The sequence below is a fragment of the Grammomys surdaster genome, unplaced genomic scaffold (genome assembly GCF_004785775.1).
Source record: "Grammomys surdaster isolate TR1022 unplaced genomic scaffold, NIH_TR_1.0 125231, whole genome shotgun sequence".
Taxonomy (NCBI): Eukaryota; Metazoa; Chordata; class Mammalia; order Rodentia; family Muridae; genus Grammomys; species Grammomys surdaster.
In genome coordinates this window covers 393,703-416,752 of record NW_021620120.1, presented here as the reverse complement: position 1 = coordinate 416,752, position 23,050 = coordinate 393,703, and the positions used below count along the sequence as shown (strand labels likewise).

The 23,050-nt window shown below is 45.2% G+C and overlaps 2 protein-coding genes across 2 annotated transcripts; both read left to right on the top strand.

Moving 5' to 3' along the window:
- Nucleotides 1-966: 966 nt before the first annotated feature.
- LOC114637222 (patr class I histocompatibility antigen, A-126 alpha chain-like) lies at nt 967-5,261 on the top strand. The gene is made up of 5 exons (XM_028785447.1): nt 967-1,033; nt 1,266-1,532; nt 1,736-2,014; nt 4,740-5,015; nt 5,128-5,261. Exons 1-5 carry the CDS (start codon nt 967-969, stop codon nt 5,259-5,261), a joined length of 1,023 nt encoding a protein of 340 aa, XP_028641280.1.
- A 15,344-nt stretch (nt 5,262-20,605) lies between these two features.
- On the top strand, nt 20,606-22,795 carry LOC114637244 (class I histocompatibility antigen, Gogo-B*0102 alpha chain-like). The gene is made up of 5 exons (XM_028785465.1): nt 20,606-20,690; nt 20,919-21,191; nt 21,378-21,653; nt 22,255-22,530; nt 22,653-22,795. The coding sequence occupies exons 1-5, from the start codon at nt 20,606-20,608 to the stop codon at nt 22,793-22,795; spliced, it is 1,053 nt and encodes a 350-aa protein (XP_028641298.1).
- The last annotated feature ends 255 nt before the right edge of the window (nt 22,796-23,050 follow it).

Below are 23,050 nucleotides of genomic sequence, written 5' to 3'. Positions count from 1 at the left end.
GTGCAGGAGGAGGAGCTGTGGGCAAAGTACCTGGTCTTGGGTCTTGCTTTCAAGCTGTCTAAGCTTCCTTGTGGCCCCAGAGTTCATTTCTCTAGCTCTGGAAGCCGTCTGTTCTCAGGAGCGACTGTCAGTGTTAGGCAGCTTGCCATTTACCATATGAGAAGGTAGGACTTTGCGGGTAACTTGCTTTTGATCAAAAGAAAGGAATCTAATTTCCACATCTGACCAGAGTGGAGACTATCCATTCGGATCTGTCCCAAACATTAGAATATTGCATACCAGTGCCCCGCCCTCCCCCACCCCCTTTCTTAGGAGCTAATCTAACTAGACCTGTTAATCAGCTGGCCAGCAGACACCCCTTCTGGAAAGCTAGTCATTTGAAAACACGCAAAGAAAATAGAATAATAATACCCTAAATGAGATAATATACTTACTACATTCCTGGAGTCCCTCAATCCAGTTCCTTGTAGATATTCACTGCTGAGTCTGTTGCTTTTCTGATTTATAACCCAAAAGGTTAGTTAACCTTTTTCTTTTCTCCATTATACAGCTGTTTACATTCCTCCATTGCTGACCCTAACTCACAAAGAGCTACTCTTCTATTTCACTCCAGACAGCCCCTGCTAAGATTATGGCTTGCTAGTGCTGTTGTATCCACCCCCACCCCCTGTCCTCAAACTAATGAAATGGATCTGGAGAGTCCTTCTGAGTCTAGTTTTGTTATTGGCATTTCTTTTCTTTCTTTTCTTTTTCTTTTTTCTTTTTTAAATCAAGAACACTCTAAGAACCCACAAATGGGAACCCCCTTTCCCCAGTAATGTTTGGACATCCACATGTTCACTTCTGTTGTATGTGGGAAGAACCACTAGGAGTCACGGTGATCCGCCCCCACATACCCACGACGCTATAAAACTCCATGAAGAGGAACAAAGACTCAAACTTCTTCAAGTTCTCCAAACACGGAGGATGGGGTCCGTGGTGTCCCTCTTTCTGTTGCTGGTGACCGCCCTGGCCCCATCTCAGGCTGGCGCGGGTGAGTGTGGGGTGGAAAGTGAGGCCCCTTCTGCAGGGAGGAGGGAGGGAGCTGACCAGCGACAGCACTGGGAAAGCTACATCTTGGCCATCGCCCAACCCTCCCTCCCCTCCTAGAATTAGTCAGCCTCTGCCAAGTTTCCTTCTTCAATCCGTGTCCGGAGTCCTAGCTCTACTCCCGGCTGGTCCACCTGTCCCCAGGTCCACCTGGGTTGACCCCTCACCACCCCTAGGCTCACACTCCCTGAGGTATTTCACCACCACCTTGTATGGTCCTGGCTACCGCAAACCTCGGTTCACCGTCGTGGGCTACGTGGACGACACACAGATCGTGAGCTTCGACAGCGACTTGCCGAGTCAGCGGGTGGAGCCGCGGGTGTCATTTGTAGCGCAGGACCCTGAGCATTTAGAGGAGTTGACACGCCTCGGCAGGGGGATCTTTATACTTGGCCGAATCGAACTGTGGACCCTGTTGGGCTTCCATAGCCAGGGAGAGAATGGTGAGTGACCCTATACTCGGAAGGCTGGTGTACAGTCTCTGCATATTCCTATGGTATACCTTGGGTTGGTGAAATCCGCAAGTTCCTGCCGTTCTGGAAAAATTTACTGTGGTTTCATTTCAGTTTGAAATAGGCTTTGACCAATCATGCGCAGGCTATGTGCAATGAGTGGGACTAACCTAGGACCTCTTTGGCTTCAACAGGGTCTCACACTGTCCAGTGGCTATTTGGCTGTGACGTAGGACCAGACCATCGCTTCCTCCGTGGATATAAGCACGTCGCTTATGATTGCCAGGATTACATCTCTCTGTCTGAGGACCTGCGCTCCTGGGTTGCGGTTGATAACGTAGAGGCTCAAATCACCAGGCGCAAGTGGGAGGCATCTGGTGTTGCTACATCATGGAGGTCTTTCTTGGAGGGCAAGTGTGTGGAGTGGCTTCTCAAATACCTGGATAAAGGGAAGGAGATCCTTGAGCGTGCAGGTATGAGGGGTAGCTTCTATTGACCCTAGAGCAGAGTTTATGGGAAGGAAAGAGAACAGGACCAATTCATAAGCCACCTACTGTGAAATACTGTCCCCCAGGCTCAGCAAGGTACGGGGCTGTTACTATTTCAAAATCAGAATAGCTGTGATTACTCTCACTGGAGAGTCTAGTCATTCACACCCTCCTATGTTCCCCAATCACAAGAAATCCAGTACAAGCAACACCTCATCTACAGAGATACTAGTGTATACAGTTAATTGATGGTATGCATGTAGTGGCTGATGCCTTTAATCTCATCATTGAAGTGGCAGAGGAAGGCAGATGGGTGAGTGTGTGTGTGTGTGGGTACACTCCAGTGAGGCAGCTTTTGTGAGCTGTCATTCATCCTGGAGTGGACTTTTCAGTGTTGTAGGTGTTTATGAGTGTTAAGTAACTCCTCACTCAGGTGTCTATAAGTAATCTTCAATACATTTATGGGATTGCCAAACTAGTGTTGGATGGTAAAGATGGGCTTGGATGGGATCCTTCATTTGGTTTGTTGTTGAAGTCCTTCCTGGGGTGAGTAGATAGCTATCGTAACTCTCCAGAGAAAGGAATAAAACACTCTGCACCTGAGTGGGAACACAGCAGGACCAAAATGGGCCTGAGAGGATCAGCCTCATGGTTCTTGCTATGGGATATAAGACATGAAATTGAAGCCAAACCATCCATGCGGGAAATTACTGATGTGGCTCTGCTTTCTCCATTGGTGTGGAATGGCAGCTAAGAGTTGCATTGCCCTTGACGTAAAGATAGGACTGGCATCTGGGACCGCTCCATCTGAAGATGTATGGATACCTATACTGGGGATGCCAGGGTGGTTGTCTTCCTCAACATGGCATGAGATCTATCCCAACACCAACAGCAATTTCTGATATAACACCTGTGGGGCAGGATCCTAAGCAGACAGTGACAGCAGTTTTGTGGCTTTTGCTGTGGGCAGTTGAGACTTGCAACTGGGGCTAAGCCATCTTTCCAGAAAGACTTTGCCTACCTAAGGGAAGAATTACAATGGGAAAAAGACATGCACATGCTACCTTTTTGTGCTAACTCCAAATTGGAGTGGTAAACAGAAAGGGGGAAAGCCAGAATTGAGGTGCTGGCTTACCATTTCTTATGGCTGGGAGGTGGAGGGTAAGGGAGGCATAAAGGAAAGAGTAGAAATTACATCTGTGCCCCTGGAATCCAAAGACGTGGAAACTGTGGTAAGACTAAGACAGTAAAGAAAAAGAAAGTGAAGTAAAAATAATACCCCTCAGGCCAAGCTTTAATTCAGAGAAAAACCCTATGATTCATCATGCATATGCCTTACTAATGATTCAGTATCGGAAACCTTGATAATCTGGAGTCTTCTGCCTCTGAACTTCTTGAAACAAAAGCTTTTAAAAAAATTTGGGGCTGGAGAGATGGCTCAGCGGGTAAGAGCACTGACTGCTCTTCCAGAGGTCGTGAGTTCAAATCCCAGCAACCACATGGTGGCTCACAACCATCCGTAATTAGATTGGATGCCCTCTTCTGGTGTGTCTGAAGACAGCTACAGTGTACTCATCAATAAAATAAATAAATAAATATTTAAAAAAAAAATTAAACAGTCCATACACAGGGCTCTCAAGGCTATGGGGCATGGATGCAGATGGGATCTGAGTTATGTAGACGTAAAGAAATTGAGTGCTGTCACTGCTCGTTCCTCTATGAAACAAAGGCTGCATAGTCTGAGGCAATACGATATGTGCTGTACATGTACACACACACACACACACACACTCACATCCCACCTCTCATATTTGAATGTTTGGTTTTCAGAGCGGACTGTGTGTGAAGGATTAGGTGTGTGCCCATGTTGGAGGAGTCTGTCACTGGCAGTGGGCTTTGAGATTTCAAAAGATTTCTAGTTAGCTTGCTCCCTTCTTTTTATAAGTTGCCTTGGTCATGGCATCTTGTCACAGTAATTGAACAGTACTGAGACATTTCCCATTGGTGCCCCATCTGGGATGAACAGATACTTGCATATGCCTCTCCAGAAAGTTACTAGACATCCTTTTCTCATTGGTCTGGAGCAGAGGAAGCCTTCCTGATTTCCAGATCCCACAGGATCCACCTTCTTTCAAGAACTGTATAAGTTGTTTCTCTCATCCCAGTGACAAAGTACCTGAAGAGAAGCACCTTCAGGGAAGAAGAACATACTCTGTTTCTCCAACCATCAACTAACAATTCACAGGGAAGCACACAGGGGTGGGAGTAGCTCAGGGCCACAGCCCTTGCTCACCTCTGGGCAAACCAGGCAGCAGAGGACAACTGGAAACAGTTTATAACTCTCAAGGCCCACCTCCCAGTAACCAACTCCCTTCAGCTACTACTACATCCTAAATATTCCACTAGAACCATCAGCATCGCCAGATAGAAAGTATCAAACACCTGAGCCATGTGGAAACATGTTACATTCAAAGCATAACATTGACTTCATCTTTTTGGGGATGAAGGGGTACTAACTCTGAAGAATGAATGCCAGTTCCATTTTGATCTCATCACAGATCAGGAATAGATACAAGGAATAGATGTTTCTTCATCTTAAGTCCATACTGTTTAAATTTTCAACCCAACTATGGGGATGATCACATGACTAATGCCCATATAGTCCACAGGAAAGAACAGAAGGTTGTTCTCCTCTGACTCTTCTCCTCAGACCCCCCCAAAACAAATGTGACCCATCACCCTACACTTGAAGGTGACGTCACCCTGAGGTGCTGGGCCTTGGACTTTTACCCTGCTGACATCATCCTGACCTGGCAGAGGGATGAGGAAGACCTGACCCAGGACATGGACCTTGTGGAGACCAGGCCTTCAGGGGATGGGACCTTCCAGAAGTGGGCAGCTGTGGTGGTGCCTTCAGGAGAAGAGCATAGATACACATGCCATGTGGAGCATGAGGGGCTGTCTGAGCCCCTCATCCTGAAATGGGGTAAAGGGTGTGTGTGTAGTCATTGTATCTGTCCTTGGGGGAAAGCGGGAGCCCTTCTGCAGACCTTGAGCTTGTCTCTCACTTCTATCCTCCCCTACTGTCTCTCTCCCAGAGCCACCGCCTCCCTCCGGCTCCACCCCTATCACTGGGATCACTGTTGGTCTGGTTCTCCTTGGAGTTTTGGTCACTGGACCTGTGGCTGCCATTGTGATGAGGAGGAAGAGTGCAGGTAAGGACGGTGTTTGAGATTTGGGTCTTACTGAGAAACTTCAATCCCTGGATACAAATGTGCCCATCTTCTTTCTTGTTACTATAAAGTGTATCCATTCGTGTGCTTTAGCCACTCAAGGGTGATTTTTAAACTAACTCTGTAAGGAACACCTGGAAATAGAGGAAAGGGATTTCACACTGAGGAATCTGTTGACGTGGATACAAATCTGAGGCAGAGTCTCCAGGAAGAAGGAGCAGGCCTTTGGAAGGCCACTCCATTTTTTTTTTTTTCCTGTACAAATCCTTTCCTCATGTTTCCTGACCCTGTTCCAGGTCTGTCTGTAACCATACCCCTGGATTATTGCCCGAGGTCTATGACTAGGAGTTTCCTCTGGAACCTGCTTCCTTTTCTCTGCCTTTATCCTCCCAGAGATGGAAAAGGATGTTAACTTTATCATTTTATTTCCATCCCTTGACCTCAATTCCCTGCCAGCACTGAAAGTCTAGAAAGGAAACAGAGACCTAGTCCCTCCCCCTCCATCATTTGGTTAAACATTCCTGCAGCTGGGCACAGTCCGAGTCCTGGGCTCCACTGTAGCAGGAGTCCTGTATCTTGCATAGGACCTGGTGTTGTTTGGCTTTTGTGTTCTGTCCCTGAATATGAAGGCTCAAGCTTGGGGTTTTGAATTTTTCTAAAATAAAAAAAAAATCTATAAGCCTCTAATGTCCCATATAAAATTTTGTTATGTTTAAATGATAAGAATTTAGATTACACTGTGTCTGTGAGTTGAGGGAATTTTCAGATAGCAACCAGCAAGAGACTTTCATCATGTAAATTGCTTACTATATTTTGTGCCTGAGACTATACTCAGTGGGAGAGAAAATAACTCAGGGTTGATGACAGGTCCATATGTCCTTATGTTCTCAGGGTAAAATACTGTATTCCCACTTGAGACTGTTCCTTGTTGTGGGTACTGCTCCAATCGCTTGCCATCAGTGGCCTCAAACCTTGTTACAGAATCCTCATACCTCTTCCCAGATGCCCACTGTCTTAGACTGTAAAGCAGGGAGGCCATATATTACCTTTTCCCCCCTCCTCCTTTTGGCAGGTTCTCATGCTGTACCCCAGGCTGGGCTGGAACTCACTATGTAGCTGTGATGGCTAATCTTCATTGTCAGCTTGACTGGATTTAGAATCTCCCGGGACTTGCAATTCTGGAAATGTCTATGATGTTTCCAGAGATTAACTGAGGGAAGGAGAGCTATTTGAATGTGAGTGACACCAACCTATGATTTAGGGGCCCAAATTGAAGACAAGGGAGGAAGAAGAGGAAGCCAGATTAGAGCCAGCATCTCCACACTCTGCTCCTGGTGCATGGAGAACTCAGTCATCTCAGCCGCATGCTCCAGCTCCGTGAACTCCACCTTGCCTTTCCTGCTAGGATGGATTGTACCTTCTTAAATCAAAAGCCAAAACAAATTCTACTTGCCTTAAGTTGCTTCTTTCAGACTTTGTTTTGTTTTCTTTTGTTTATATATTCATGAGAGAAGTGTGTGATACAACATCTACTCCTGTAAATCTTTCTGCTTTCATCTGAGTGCTGGTACTGCAGGTGTAGGGGATACAATCTGCTTCTAGAATGACTAATGTTACCAGCTGTGATCCTGGTCTACATTCTTGCAGATGTGTGGTCTGAACATCAGCAGGCTCAGCCCAAGATTATACAGAATCTCAGCTCAGACCCTGAATCTTGTTGAGATGGCCAGGGGACTCCTGTATGCAAGAGAGTTGAGACTTTCTGTGCATTTTCTTTACTTTTTCTTTATTCTTTTCTCATATAAAACAACCCAACCCTCCCTCCCCTCTTCCTTGTACCTCCCACCAACTTCCACTATAAAACATGTCTTTAATCCCCGTTCTTGGAGGCAGATCTCTGTAAATATGAAGCTAACCTGGTCTACAAAGCAAGGTCTAGGGTTAGGGCTAGGGTAGCCAGGCCAAGGCGGGAAGGGGACTCAGGCTAGCCTAGGCTGTTACCAGAGTTACCGTCAGAACCTGTGTCCCCCTCATACCCCTAACAAGCCATGGTCAGCTGCCTGTTTAACAAGGTATCTAAAAGATCCAAATACCATGAAGCAGGAGGAGGAAAGGAGATTTATTCAATATGGCCACATTGATAAGAAGGACAAAGAGGTCTAGCAGTTCCCAAGGCTACCTTCAGACTCCTCACATGAGAACAATGTTTAAACAGAAGACAAGAGATATGCATAGTTGGGCTGAGGTCTAGCTTCCTCATTAACCCATCACTGTCTGGTCTGTAGTCTCACATCACAAGGTGACCCAACACTTCATTAGAAGTATATGAAATAACTTTTCTGGGGACAAGTTCCCCTGGCTGGCACCAGGTTTCAGTGTCTGTCTCTCAGCATGAGATTCCTGGTACAATTCCAAATCTTGGAGGTGCCTTAATTCACAGCCACATGTTTGAAAGGAAGGACACATTGTCTTTAGACTATCTGCATCCCTGCCAGACTGGTTATATCCAAAAGTTCACATTTTAAACCTAATCCTGGATGTGAATGTATTTGAGGTTAAAGACTTCGGAAATAATGAGGGCAGGATGAGGGAGCCTTTATGAATGGGATTGGTCGTCTCACAACAAAGAACCCGGAGAGTTTATTTCCCGTGTCTGACATGTTGAGGACTTAGCATAGAGACAATGTCCATATATCAGTAAGTGAGCACTCACCAGGTACTGAATTAGCCATAGCTTTGACCTTGGGTTTACCAGTCTCCAGAACTATGAGAGATAAACTTGTGTTCTGTATGAGCTAACCAGTCCCTGGTATTTTGCCACAGCAGTACAAACAAATATGTTTTATCCACACTGTAGGTGTTATAAAATCAGTCTCAAATATTTATTTCCTAGGGTCCAGGTCTCATTTGATATGTTCAATGAGATTCAGGCTTGGTGACAAATGTCTGTAAGGCTAGCACCCAGGAGGCTGAGGGACAAAGATTGAAAGTTCTTTCTTGTTCGAGGACAGCCTGGTCAACAAAGTGAGTTCTTTGGGACAAATGTCCCACAGCCCCCTTTCTACCTGGTTTGAATCCTGCCTACCTGGTGTATAGTATCTACTTGGATCTCCTTCAGCTTACCCTCTCCTTCATTACCCCTCAGCTCCACTGTCATACTGGCTGTCCTGTTGCTAGGACCCCTTGGGTTCCCCCTTTTGTGTTTTGTTTGACCAGGCCAGCCCAGTCAGTCAACAGGTTCTCCAGTGCAGGAGTGAGGGTTAAAAAGAAAAAAGACAATTAGACAACATTGTAGCATGATCCCAGCCAGTTCTGAAACTGAGGCGGATTTATTTTTTTCCCCAACCTGCTTTTATACCATTTTAATTACATGCAAGTATTTAGGTCAGTTCTAGGTTGAGGAGCTAGCAATACAATAAATGCAAATAGTCAAGGAACAAGCAAGGCAATAAGCGCTCTTCATCACTGTTTCTAATAGCTTGTCAGGATGACCAAAGTATCTGAGCCTACTTCCCTGTCCCAGCTGAAAGTCATTTTCATGCCTGAAGCTTACTTCTTTGTTCTAGCCTAAGATTTAGATTCCTGACTGAAATTACTTCCCTGTTTTAGCCTAAAATTAGATTCTTGCCTGACCTTACTTCCTTGTCATGGCCCAATGTCAGATTCCTCCCTGAAGCCTATTTCCTTGTCCTTGGCCAATGTCAGATTCCTGCCAAGTGGCCCCCAAAGCTCTCCACATTTGTTTTGGCCCAGGTTGGCTTCAAACTCTCACTATGTAGTTGAGGATGATCTTGATCTCCTTACCCTTTTGCCTCTGCCTCTCATAGGTGTATGCCAATGATACAGGATGAATTGAGGTCTTCGGGGTGGGAATTAGGCTCATTAATAAAGTAATTTAAGGACAGATTCAAGGTCTATCCTTAAGAATCTCAAAGTCGGGCTGGAGAGATGGCTCAGCCGTTAAAAGCTAGGCTCACAACCAAAAATATAAGAATCTCAAGGTCATTTTCAAGTTAAAAAGGAAAACCTCAGGGCAAGCAGGCTGTAAAGTCTCAGCAGCTTCTGGGAAGTGGAGAATGGAGGAGAGAAAGGGAAAGGGTCATTTTAAACTGGAATGGGGTCCAATACATGGCAGACAAGTAGCCACGTGGCAAGGAAAAAGGTTTTAAAGAAAGAGTAGGGGAGCTGAAAATGTTGGAGAGACGATCCTGGAGTATAAAGGAAAGCATGCTTAGAAGAGAGACAGAAGAAAAGGGAAAGGACTAATTCAGAAAAGTGGGAGGATTTACAGACCTCCGTGGCTATGGCCATCGGCTGCTGCACTAGGGGCAGGGATTCTTGGGAGAACAACTATGGTATCTCATTAGAGCAACTAATTATTCTGCCTCTCTCTTTAGCATGTAAGGAGAGCATGCCTTCTGAGGGGTGTCCCTAGGTCAAGTAACAAAGACATGCAATTTCCAGCTCCTGTGAAGGTGGAGCTATAAACCTGCCAACCACTTTGATAAGAAAAAGACCTCCTGGGAGAGCTGTTTTTGTAGGAATTTCAGGTCTCAGTTTATACTTAAAATTGTAAGAATCTCAGGTTTTCGTTAAATTTAAAAATTAGCTGCCCCAGGACACATCCAGGGAGGGGCACATTCCTTAGTCAGAGGACCCCTGCTGGATTAACATTCAGCGGAAGAAAGGAGAGGCTGATTAACATTCCTCAGACCACAGAGAAGGGAACCCACCTGTGGGTGGGGAAGGCCCAGAGCACGTAGACACATCCCCGCAGGACCAGCAGGACCAACCCTTGTCACTTACAGACAAGGGAAGTCCTTGCCAACCCATTCCCGAAGACCAATCAGTTTAAAAGTCACATTGTTCTGCCAATCATATTGTGCCTAGTCACTGTTCCTCTAATCCACCCCTTAAACTGTATAAAAACTGCTTTTAGCTTTAACTCAGGGTTCCTCTTGCCTTTGTGTGAGGGAACCCCAGTGCCTCTACTTCCCTTAACTTACATTTTAATATTTTTATGTGTGTATGTGTGTACACACATATGCCATGGCATAAGTATGGAGGTCAGAAGACAACTTCCTGGAGTCAGTTTTTCCTTCCACCATGTGGGTCTGAGGGATCTAACTCAGTTTGTCAGGCTGGGCATCAAGCACCTTTACCTTCTCAGCCATCTCACTGACCCCTAAACGGAATTCTTTTGATAGAGAGTAGGTGGACTATGATGTCTGAGGAAGTTAAAAGAAGACTCCTATGGTAAGACCATGCCCATGTGGTCTTACCCTCCTCAGGCCATTTTAGTTTCTGCATTCTCATCAGCAAGTCTTGGAGAAATTTCTAATTCTTGTTTTGGAAGTCGATGTCATTATTGTAATAGCATAAGGGTTTACAAATGTAGTGTCAGGGCATGGCAGAACGTGCCTTTAATCCAAGCACTTGAAAAGCAGAAGCTGGTGATGGATCTTTGCAAATTCCAGGTCTACCTGGTCTCCTGGCTAACCATTACTACCTAGTGATACCCTGTTTCAAAAAAATTCGCTATAATCTGACTGTTGCTAAGGCTTTGATAGCTGCAACCTCTCTCCCACTCCCTTTTTTTTTGGTTTTTCGAGACAGGGTTTCTCTGTATAGCCCTGGCTGTCCTGGAACTCACTCTGTAGACCAGGCTGGCCTCGAACTCAGAAATCTGCCTGCCTCTGCCTCCCAAGTGCTGGGATTAAAGGCGTGCGCCACCACCACCCGGCACCTCCCACTCTCATACATACCACAGAGATATTGTTTATAAATGCCTAGCCAATATACTTTTAGGTATCAGGATTTCTCATGTGATGAAGCAAGTTTATATCAAAGTAGGTATTGGCAACCACACATCCTGCCCCTGCTCCATGCCTTTTCCTGCCTCTTGCCTGAGATTCACAGCCTGGCTGCTCCTTTGTGTTGTGCAACCATCTGAGTTCTCAGAGAGCTATAAAAGGGGACCTGTGCTTCTGCCACACTCTGATTCTCTCTTCAGAGGCCCCAGCCAGGCTGTCTGTCTCTGGTGCTGGGGCCTGAACTCCTCCCACCATGTTTATGTCTTACTATTGACTGTCAATGGCATTAGTAACTCTTCTAATAAACTCCTCACTCCCAACAGTCTCCATGTATCTTGAATCCATGTCCCAGATATTCCAGAGAAAGATTTCATTTCCATATCCTCAGACTAACCTGAAGCTTCCTACATTCTTTTCTTTATAGAAACCCAACTAGATTAAAAACCCTCTGGAGAGGGAAGTATAATCCAGTGTGGGATTCACACATGAGGTGCGATTGTCACTGACCACAGACCCATGGGTGCTGTCTAGGAAAGGAACAATGCTTTCCCTTTAGAAACATAACACTGTCTCTCACCAGACACAGAAAAATTCCCTTTCAACTGGATGTCTAATTCTGTTTCCTCATGTCTCACCCCAATTTTTTTCAATTAAGGAAGGTGAAAAATGAACCCACACATCAAATTTACCAATTAGAAACATAGTGAAGTGCCATGATTCTTTTTATCCCCTCATGTTGATTAGCCTACTTCATAACAATCATCCCCTATTTGTCTTTCTTTTAGATTCCATAAGGCCCTGGCTTGCCATCTCTCTTTGATTTGTTAAGTAAGAAAATTAGCCAGGAGTTGGATATCCCAGGTATACTGTGAATTTCTATTGGTATTTTCATCAATACTTATGGTTTGGATTCTATAGCTTTTACCCAAGACTCCAGTCATGCATGGGCTCTCATAGTTCAGAAACCTCTTACTGAATGAACCTATGAAGATTCTAAATCTAAACATTAGTGTGCAAAAACCTGTTGTAACTTAGAACATGAGATACCTTGGGGCTCACCGAAGCTCACTTTAAAATGCTCAGGGTTGATTTTTGTCCCAGCTGTTCCTCCTGAAAAATGACAATTGGAGCACCATCCCTGCAGGTGATCAAAGACAGCCAGGACCAATTCCCAAGCCCTAGAGGCAGGCAGCACCATGAGGTAGACAGCCATTTCCCAACATTATGGATCAGGATCCATCTCATTTCTTCCCCATAGAGTTCTCCTAAAGAGAAAGCTTTTAAGTACTTGAAAAAAAACTTTTGCCGGGCAGTGGTGGTGCACGCCTTTAATCCCAGCACTTGGGAGGCAGAGGCAGACAGATTTCTGAGTTCGAGGCCAGCCTGGTCTACAGAGTGAGTTCCAGGATAGCCAGGGCTTCACAGAGAAACTCTGTCTCAAAAAAATAAAAAACAAAAAACAAAACAAACAAACAAAAAAAAACCTTTTGTCTTTGTGAGTCAGTCATTCATTGATTTCCTACCCCCACCAATTGAGCGAGCGCGCGCGCAAACACACACACACACCATGCACACATGCACAGGTGGCTAACCTTACCCTCCAAGGGCTAGAATTTCAGGTATGAGCCTCCAGTCTTAGATTTGATCTGAATTTCTTTTTTCTTTTTCTTTTTTTTTTTTTTTTTGTTTTTTCGAGACAGGGTTTCTCTGTGTAGCCCTGGCTGTCCTGGAACTCACTCTGTAGACCAGGCCGGCCTCGAACTCAGAAATCTGCCTGCCTCTGCCTCCCAAGTGCTGGGATTAAAGGCATGCGCCACCACCGCCCGGTTTGATCTGAATTTCTTAAAACAGGAGATATATATTCATCATACACATAAGACTAAACCATTTGTGACTGAATTAGAAATGGGATGTTGGGCCGGGCGGTGGTGGCGCACGCCTTTAATCCCAGCACTTGGGAGGCAGAGGCAGGTGGATTTCCGAGTTCGAGGCCAGCCTGGTCTACAGAGTGAGTTCCAGGACAGCCCGGGCTATAAGAGAAACCCTGTCTCGAAAAACCAAAAAAAAAAAAAAAAAAAAAAGAAATGGGATGTTGGTTTAGTGTGTTTGGGGGAAATGTGTTTAGATTTATTCTTTTCTGTTTATTCTTTTACTAATGTATGTTCCTGTCTCTCTCTGAAAATTTACTGCCATTTGATTACTGATTTGATTTTCCTTTCCTCGGCTACCAACTTCTGTGTGAAACTTCTAAAGGAACTTCAGATAGGGGAAGTGAGAGAGCCTAGGACCTGCCACTTCAAAATACAGGTTTCTGGCAGGGTGATTATACTGAGTAAAGAAATTTGGTGGCAAAGGCTTTACTCTGCTATCCACTAACCAGCCTAATACTCTGACCCACAAAAACAGAAAACACTTACCTCTGGTCCTCTCCCTTGGTGTTGTTAAATGACTCTGATGGAGGGAAGGTGGTCAGCACCCTGGGCAGACTGCTTCAGTCCCATTAATTGATCCAAAGAGGGTGATCTTTGAAGTTTACGTGCCAGTCTGTTTTCTGGACCCAATAGTCCACTGATGTTCTCCAAGCCCATTGACCTTCTTGAAAAGTCATATAGACTATCCCCTGACATTTTGCATTGTTAGCCTACCCAGAAAGGGCTATAGAAGCTTTTATAAAGCCCATGCTATTCTTTAAGTCTCAGCAAGCCCCCTGCCTCAGCCTCTTAAAGTGGTGCAAATAAAGGCATGTGTCACTAAGTCCGACTAAAAAACAGTCGTTCTTGGAGCTCAATAAAACCACAAAGTTATTTATATACTTTCGTGGGATTCATGAAGCCAAAATAAGAAGCTTCTAGATTTTACTTGCCGTGTTTACTGTATTGTGCTTGATGGTGAGCTAGTCTGTTGGGAGCTTAGTATGAGTCAAGGCTGTGAAACAAAACTAGTTAGGAGTTATTACATTCTTCACCACCACTCACTTGCAGAATAAGAGGAGGTTACACTTGTGAATTGTCTTTTTAAATTAAGACACAGTTTCCAGGGGCTGGAGAGGTGGTTAAGAGTGCTTGTGAATCTCATAGATGACACCAGTTTGGTTCCCAGCACCCGAGACTCCCAGTTCACAATTTCTTGTGATTCTACTTTCAGGGAATCTGACCCCCTCTTCTGGCCTCCACAGGCATCCTCATTTTCTCTGTATACACTCACACAAACTCACACATATACACATAAATAAAAATAAAGTTAAAAAGGTCAGTCTCATGTGGTCCACACTGGCCTTACAGTCAGGTAAAACTTTCTGCCTCAGCACAGCCTCCTAAGTGTTGGGTGTACAGACATCAGTCAAAACCAAACACTACAGCGGGGGGGCGGGGGGGGCTGTGCTGTTGTTGTTTTGTCGTATGTGTGTGTGTGTGTGTGTGTGGCTTCAGATTGGGTGGGTTGGGTTTTTGGTTTTTGAGACTTTTTTTTTTCTGTGTAACCTTGGTTGCCCTAGAACTCACTTTGTAGACCACAGATCCTCAAACCCAGATCTACCTGCCCCTGACTTTAAAGAGCTGGGACTAAAAGGAATGTACCACTATCTCCTGGCTTCAGTTTCAGGTTTTTTGTTTTGTTTTTTCGAGACAGGGTTTCTCTGTGTAGCCCTGGCTGTCCTGGAACTCACTCTGTAGACCAGGCTGGCCTCGAACTCAGAAATCTGTCTGCCTCTGCCTCCCAAGTGCTGGGACTAAAGGCATGTGCCACCACTGCCTGGCAACACTCCAATATCATATATTGAATTCCTTTATTTTTTAAATGATAAGAATTTGGATTCTATTATTTGTATCTCAAAGTAAGAAATTAGCCTGGGGACCTTTCAGATAGCAGCCAGTCAGACTCTCCTTATGTAATTGCTACACCTCAGGGGAGAGAAGACAACAGGTATCCATCAACAAGACAACTCCCACCTTTTCACTCTCAGCTGTCCCCCAACCCCTTTCCCCAACTCCCACCTCTGCTGCCAAAATGTAATGCCCATATAAAACCTGTTTTCATCACAGACACTGTTCTTACCACTAACATCAGTGGCCACAATCTTGTCCCAAAATACCAAAGACTCTTTCCAGATCCCCCATTTAGACTGTTTGGTATGTAGCCCAGGGCTCATTCTGCCTTTTTCGGTTTGTTTATAATAGTATCCCGCTCTGCATCTTACAGCATCTCAATTCTGCTATCCATTACCAGGTTTGTCACATGAATAATGCTCTTCCTCAGAAAGAATGTGAAATGCCTGAATTTTCCAACTCTTACTCTCAGATCCTCCAAAGGCACATGTGATCCATCACCCCAGACCAGAAGGTGATGTCACTCAAAGGTGCTGGGCTCTGGGCTTCCTCTCTGCTGAAATTATCCTGACCTGGTAATGTGATGGGGAGAACCTGATCCAGGACACAAGAATTTGTGGAGATCAGGCCTTCAGGGGATGGGACTTTCCAGAAGTGGGCAGCTGTGGTGGTGCCTTTTGGGGAGGAGCAGAAATACACATGCCGTGTGGAGCATGAGGGGCTGCCTGAGCCCCTCACCCTGAGATGGGGTAAAGAGAAGTTTGAGCACAGAGCCTGTTATCAAGGAAAGACTCCTGAGTAATGTCTGTGCTAGGAGCTGGGGGTTAGGGCCCTTCAATTCTTCCCTCTCTTCCCCTTTCTCTCTCCCTAGAACCACCTCCTTGGCCTGTGGTTGGAATAACTGTTGGTGTAGTTCTCCTTGGGGTTGTTGTCATCATTGGAGCTCTGATGGCCAATGTGCTGATGAGGAAGAAAAGTGCAGGTATGGAAGGGATTGTGTCTGAGGGTTTTCAATAGATTTGAAGCCATACATGGAAATGTGTTCTTTGGCTATTTTATTGCACTGAGACACATCTATGTATAAGAGCTTACCTAACTGGGGCTCTGTGGGACACCTTTTGTTGTTGTTGTTTCTGAAACAGGATCTTTCTACATAAACACCTGGCTGTTTTGGCACTTACAATGTAGACCAGGCTGTTCTCAAACTCTGAGATCCACGTGCCTCAGCCTTCTGAGTACTGGGATTAAAGGTGTGTGCCAAAATGCCTGGCTGCACTGGTCCTTTTGTAAAGTCCAGGGTTCTGGGAGGGGTATTCCTCTAGGATATCACCATCCTGAATCCCTGTCAGTCATTCTCTTGCCCTATGTGGAGTTGCTCAGATAACGTTCCCAGGAATCTGCTTTCTCGTCATTTTATTTCTATCTTGTACCGTCTTGTCCCAGCTCTTGACTCTCTTTACACACTAGGGAAACACCTAGTAACAGTATAGAAAGGGACCAGAGAGCTTCATCACTTTCCCAAACATTTCTACAGCTGGGGTACCACATGAGTTCTCAGCTCCACCAGCTGAATGACCACATGTTGGACCTTGACCCGGCTGGACATTGACCCAGCCTGTGGTGATAAGAAAAAGCTAGAGCTGCAGAGCATGAAATTGGCAAGGGTGACATTGACATGGTTTCCATGCAAGCTGTCCCAGCCACAGAGACCAGTGCCAGGGTGTCAGTAAGGAGATCAGTGATCCCTGTGCCCTACGGATCCCATGTGAGAACTGATGTTGATGGGCATGTTTGTTCTGTTCAGGCTTTCTCCTGTTCTTGCCTTTATCCTTGGACACTAGTGCTCCAGGATCATGTATTGAATTCCTTTATTTATGTATAAGACATCAGCCTAGGGACCTTTCAGATAGCAGCCAGTCAGACCCTCCTTATGTAATTGCTACACCTCATGGAAGAGAAGACAACATGTATCCATCAACAAGAGAACTCCCACCTTTTCACTCTCAGCTGTCCCCCAACCCCTAACACCCACTCCGACCACTGATGACAAAACGTAATGCCCATATAAAACTTGTTTCCATCACAGACACTGTTCTCACCACTAACATCAGTGGCCACAATCTTGTCCCAAAATACCAAAGACTCTTTCCACATCCCCCATTTAGACTGTTTGCTATGTAGCCCAGGACTCATTCTGCCTTTTTCTATTTGTTTCTTAATAGCATCCCACACTGCACCCCAGGCTGGCTTGGAACTCACTATGTAGCTGTAATGAGGAACCTTCATTGTCAACTTGACTGGATTTAGAATCTCCTGGGAGATGCAATTCTAGTAATTCACATCTATAAAAGTGTTTCCAGAGATTAGTTGAGGATGGAAGGCCCACCACAAATGTGAGTGACATCATCTCTTGGGTTGGGACCCAAGGATAAAAGGACAGAGAAAGCCAGATAAGAGGATCTCTACTCTCTGCCTCCTGATCTACTGAAGTCTGAGGAATCCTAGCTACATGTTCCTGCTGCCATGTGTTCCACCATGCCTTGTGCTGAGATGGACTGTACCGTCTTAAACCATGAACCATAATAAACTTCTTCTTTTAAGTTGCTCGTTACAACAATGAAAGTGGTCACACAAATCCATATGGGCCTTGGAGTCTCTGCAGCCCTTCTTTCCCTGTTCTGGAACACTAGGAAGACATATATGAACCTCCATACTTGGCAGCCAGAAGTACTTATGTAACATTCCATAAGTGAGGCTGATATATAACCCAGGACATCTTTCTCTACATCCTTGCAGCTCTGTGATCTGAACTCCAGCAGCCTCTGTTCCCACTTGGTTATACAGAGAATCTTGACTCTTCACCAGACTTCCTAAATCTTTTGGTTTTGGTTTTTGTTTTTGGTTTTTTGTTTGAGCCAGTCTTACTATGTATCCTTAACATCCTGCAACTGGAAGTACAATCAGGCTGGCCTTGAACTCAGAGAGGTCTTATTATAGGAGGTACCTATCTCTGTCCTAAGTACTGGGATTAAAGGCCTTTGTCTCCAAGCCTGGCTTCTTTCTGAATCTTGTTGAGATGTTCAGGGGACTCCTGTGCACAGGAGAGTCTGTGACTCCTTGGTCTACAGGCCTTCTAGACACATCCCCTGAGCTGCATGATCTGTTCCTGGTGTGTGTTCTGATGAGATCACTGAGTACAAGAGAGGCCAGAGTGCAGTCTTGTTTTCTTTCTTGTTTGTAATCAACCATTTGTTTGGTGATTTTATTTATCTCCAAGGTTCTACATTTTATTTAATATCACCACCTAAATAAATTTCTCTTGCCCAAACAAGGCTACCAAACCTCACAAGACTTAACTGTCTCCAGTTGTAAATCTGGTTACTTTGTGTGCATTTTCCTGTCTGCAAACAACAAATCTATTCTGCTACTTGTACAATCCTCAACTTTTGGCATCATTGTTACTTATTTTATAGTCCATATTTAATCCAATAAGAAATATTGTAATGTCCATGTCTTAAATGAACCTTAAATTCAATGTCTTTGGAATCCTTTTTTCTGCTCACACCTTAGGAAAAAGGAACTGGTTTCATTTGCCTATACTAGTAAATGACTTTCCAATTGCTTGATTCCCACCAATTCATTGTTCTTAATCAGAATGATCCTTCATTTTATTTAGTTTATATTTGTTTTTGAGACAGTCTCTGAAGCTGAACGGTAGTCTCCTGTGTCTGCTTCCCAGTTTCTGTGTTTCTATGGACACACTGCAACATCTTGCTCTTGGTTTGTTGTTGTTGAATTATTTATTCATTGTAAACATTAATACTCTTTTAGATGTATAGCCGGTAAAGATTTATCCTATTCCTTAAACTGTCTTTTTACTCTCTAATGGTTTACTTTGTTGGGCAGAAGCTTTTCAAGTTCATGCAATTGTGGTTTTGTTTGTTTGTTTGTTTGTTTGCTTTTTGTTTTTGTTTTCTGAGACAGAGTTTCTCTGTGTAGACCAGGCTGGCCTGGAACTTAGAAATCTGACTTCCTCTGCCTCCCAAGTGCTGGAATTAAAGGCGTGTGCTGGCTTTTCTTTTCTTTTCTTTTCTTTTCTTTTCTTTTTTCTTTTTGTTCATGCAATCTTATTTGTTACCTCTTGGTACTGTCTCCTCAGCCATGAAACCTTTCCCAAAAGTCGTGGTCTATACATAGGTCGAAAGGGTTTTCATCTAGCAGATTTCAGGCGTTCATGTTGCATTTAAGGTCTTTGAGTTTATTTTTCTACAGGGTAAAAAATAGGAAATGTAGTTTTGTTCTTCTACATGGGGATATCAAGTTTTCCCAATACCATTTGTTAAATGAGTTTGTCTCTCCTCTCCCCCAACCCACTGCCAATATATGTTTTAGGTATTGTGGTTGAAAATAAGATAACTGTATGTAAGGGTTTTTTTTGCAGTGATCCAAAGAATGCCACAAGTATTACATCATGCAACAGACCTTACCCAAGAAATTTACTGGCAGTCTACAAAAGGTTGCCTCTGAGTGAGGATAAGAGGAGAAGAAATGGGGGTGGGGGAAGAGAGTGCACAGTGCTCACTTGGACTTCATAGGGAGGTATGGAGCATGCATATATGTGACCATGGCAAAATTGGAAACTTGTTGCATTAGGCATTGGGATAATAGGGATGCTGGCCAATGGATGGGGGTGGGGGTAGGGGAGCACTTAGTTCTGGAATGTGATATGGTTTTAAATACTAGGTTTCTTCTCTGAGCGAGAGTCCCCACCCCACCCCAATCCTCCCACCCTGCTACATTAAGTCTCTTCAGGGCTAGGTACATCCTCTTCCACTGAGGCCAGACAGGGAAGCCCAGTTAGAAGAACAAACCCCAAACCTGCCTGTGCCCAGCCCATATATTTACATATCTCTTTAATCACATTCTTATATTGTCCAAGGCCAGCTTCAGCACTGCAGGGTAAACTGAGGAAGGAAGCAAGTGTGGAGTCCGAGATTGAGGTTGGTGTTAGTAGCAGTAGTTGGTTCCCTGCCCCTGAAGACCCTGCCCTGGGCAAGAAACTCTTTGGGGGCTGACAAGAAAGAAAAAGAGAAAAAAGTCACACACACACACACACACACACATACACACACACAAATCTTTTAAAAGTGTCATGTAGTTTAAGTTGGCCTCAAACTCATGTCCAATCTCCTGCTGTAGAATGCTGGGATTACAGCTGTTGGCCACCAGGAACTGCTCAACTGTCAGTTTTTAACATAGTAAATATCGTTAGATATAACCTACATAAAATTTTGAGATCCTTGATCATGTGTAAGCACAAGCAAAAGATCCTGAATCTCAAACATTGAGAATTTCATAGGACAAAGCTCCTTAACAGGACTCAGAGAGAGTAGATGTGTCAAAGAGCACCAAGGACAGGAGGAAGCAGGTTTTCATAAGTCCCCAGACTGAGGTTTTTGCCTTCAAGGTGTCTGTGGTGGGAAAGCCATGAGTTGGGAAGTCCCTCGTTCCCCCTGAATTCTCTCTGGGTAGCTTACAGACTGTGTCAGTTATGCTGTCCTTCCATCTGGACCCATATTCCCAGTGCATGCAGGAATTTTGGAGAACTACTCACAGTCACTGTGGTATCTTCCCACAACTCACAGCACTATAAACTCCACAGAGAGGAACAAAGTCTCAGTCCCTCCAGATTTTCCACACATCAAGATGGGTGCTCCAGTGCTGTGTGCCAACCTCCTGCTGCTCTCAGCATTCCTGCCTCTGATCCAGACCAAGAACCAGAGCTTTGCAGGTGAGTGTGGTTCTGGAGGGAAACAGCCTCAGCCTGGAGGAACGAGGGCGATGGGTGCCAGTAGCTCTGAGCAGCACCCGGGAAGCCACTCCTTCTCATCGCCAGCCAGACTCTCCAGCTCCCTTCGTCATCCCACCTTCGGAGCCCGGTACCCTAAATCCCTCTCAGCCCACGCATCCACCGGAGATCCAAGAAGGAGGTCGGGGTCTCACCGTGCTCTGTCTACAGGTTCACACTCCCTGAGGTATTTGGTAACCACGACTACGACTCGACCAGGTCTTCGAAATTCCCATGTCCTCATTGTTGGCTACGTGGACTACATGCAATTTACGCGCTTTGACAGTGACGGAGCTACTCAGAGGATCCAGGCGCGAGGACCCTGGATGAAGCAGATGGGGCCTGCGTATTTGGAAATGGAGAGAAAGGCACACGAGAGGTATTCACACACGTCCCGAGAAAACCTAAGATTCGCAATCCAGGTCTATAACCAGAGCGATAATGGTGAGTGACCCCTTCACATTTCCACAGATCAATGTGAGTCATCCAGTGTCCAAGACCCTAGGTTTGGCCAGAGGCTACGGGATCTGCAGATACCCAGAACCCAAGAGAATGGTGGGCCTAGGACTGGTTTCCAGTGTAGATGAAAATTCCATGGGTGGGCTGTACTGACTTTCTGGCCTGTGGCAGTCTTTCACACCTTCCAGTGCTTCCTTGGTTGTGACATGGGGCCAGACAGACACCTACTCCATATGCAATATGAACATGCCTTTGATGGCCGTGATTATATCAGACTGAATTCAGACCTGAGAACATGGACTGTGGCAGACAAGACGGCTCAGATCACCCAGCGACAGTGGGAGGCAGATAATGTAGCAGAGCACTTCAGCAATTTCTTCAAAGCCTATTGTGTTCAGTGGCTACCGAGGCACTTGGAGACAGGGAAGGAGACTCTACTGCGCTCAGGTATCAGGACCTCAAAAGTAACTCCTCTATCTGAATTCAGAGTAGGGAACATACTTCCAAGGAGGGAGGAAAATGGGACCAGCTGAAATACTACTGCTCTCTTTTGCTTCCAGAGTTGGAAGGGAACTCCTGATTTTCCTGACCCAACATCAGATAGTGACTGTCCCAGGGCTCATCCTTCTTTCAGGACAGTTCGGTGTCTCTCAGGAGGATAAGATAGAAGACTCCTGAAATAACCAATAGCCACTCCCTTCAACCGGCATGCCATTGTGAACTATGGCCTCCCATATGCTAGGTTCTGAGCTCACACCCAATATCTTTGGAGGTCTGACTTAAGTGGTGCTGAGTCTCTATGCCCTCCACCCAGATATCCTCTTTTTCATGGTTGAAATTTTAGGAATTTTCTACTTTGTACTGCCTTCCTATAATATTAGAATTTTTCAAGGAGTAGATTATACTGATACCTGAGTGTAAACTACTTGTTTGGGGTTTGCATCCCTTCTAACCTTGATTCTCCTATCCATTGCCAAGACAGGGACATGAATATTGCCTAAATCCTCAAAACAATATACAATGCTTGAATTTTCCAATTTTTTTTCAGATCCCCCAAAGGCACATGTGACCCATCAACCCAGACCAGAAGGTGATGTCACTCTGAGGTGCTGGGCTTTGGGCTTCTACCCTCCTGACATCATCCTGACCTGGCAGAGGAATGAGGAGGACCTGACCCAGGACATGGACCTTGTGGAGACCAGGCCTTCAGGGGATGGGACCTTCCAGAAGTGGGCATCTGTGGTGGTGCCTTCTGGGGAGGAGCAGAAATACACATGCCGTGTGGAGCATGAGGGGCTGCCTAAGCCCCTCACCCTGAGATGGGGTAAGGAGAAGTTTGAGCACAGAGCCTGTTCTTAAGGAAACACTACTGAGTAGTGTCTGTACTAGGAGCTGGGGGTTAGGGTCCCTCAACTCTTCCCTCGCTTCCCCTTTCTCTCTTCCTAGAACCACCTCCTAGGCCTGTGGTTGGAATAACTGTTGGTGTAGTTCTCCTCGGGGTTGTCATCATTGGAGCTCTGATGGCCTTTGTGACGATGAAGAAGAAGAATGCAGGTAGGGAAGGGATTGTGTCTGAGGGTTTTCAATAGATTTAAATCTGTACATGGAGATGTGTTTGTTGCCCATTTTATTACATTGAGATGCAACTATAGCTGGGAGGTGGTGGCGCACGCCTTTAATCCCAGCACATGGGAGGCAGAGGCAGGAGGTTTTCTGTGTTTGAGGCCAGCCTGGTCTACAGAGTGAGTTCCACGACAGCTAGGGCTACACAGAGAAACCCTGTCTCAAAAAAGAGAGAGAGAGAGAGAGAGAGAGAGAGAGAGAGAGAGAGAGAGAGAGAGAGA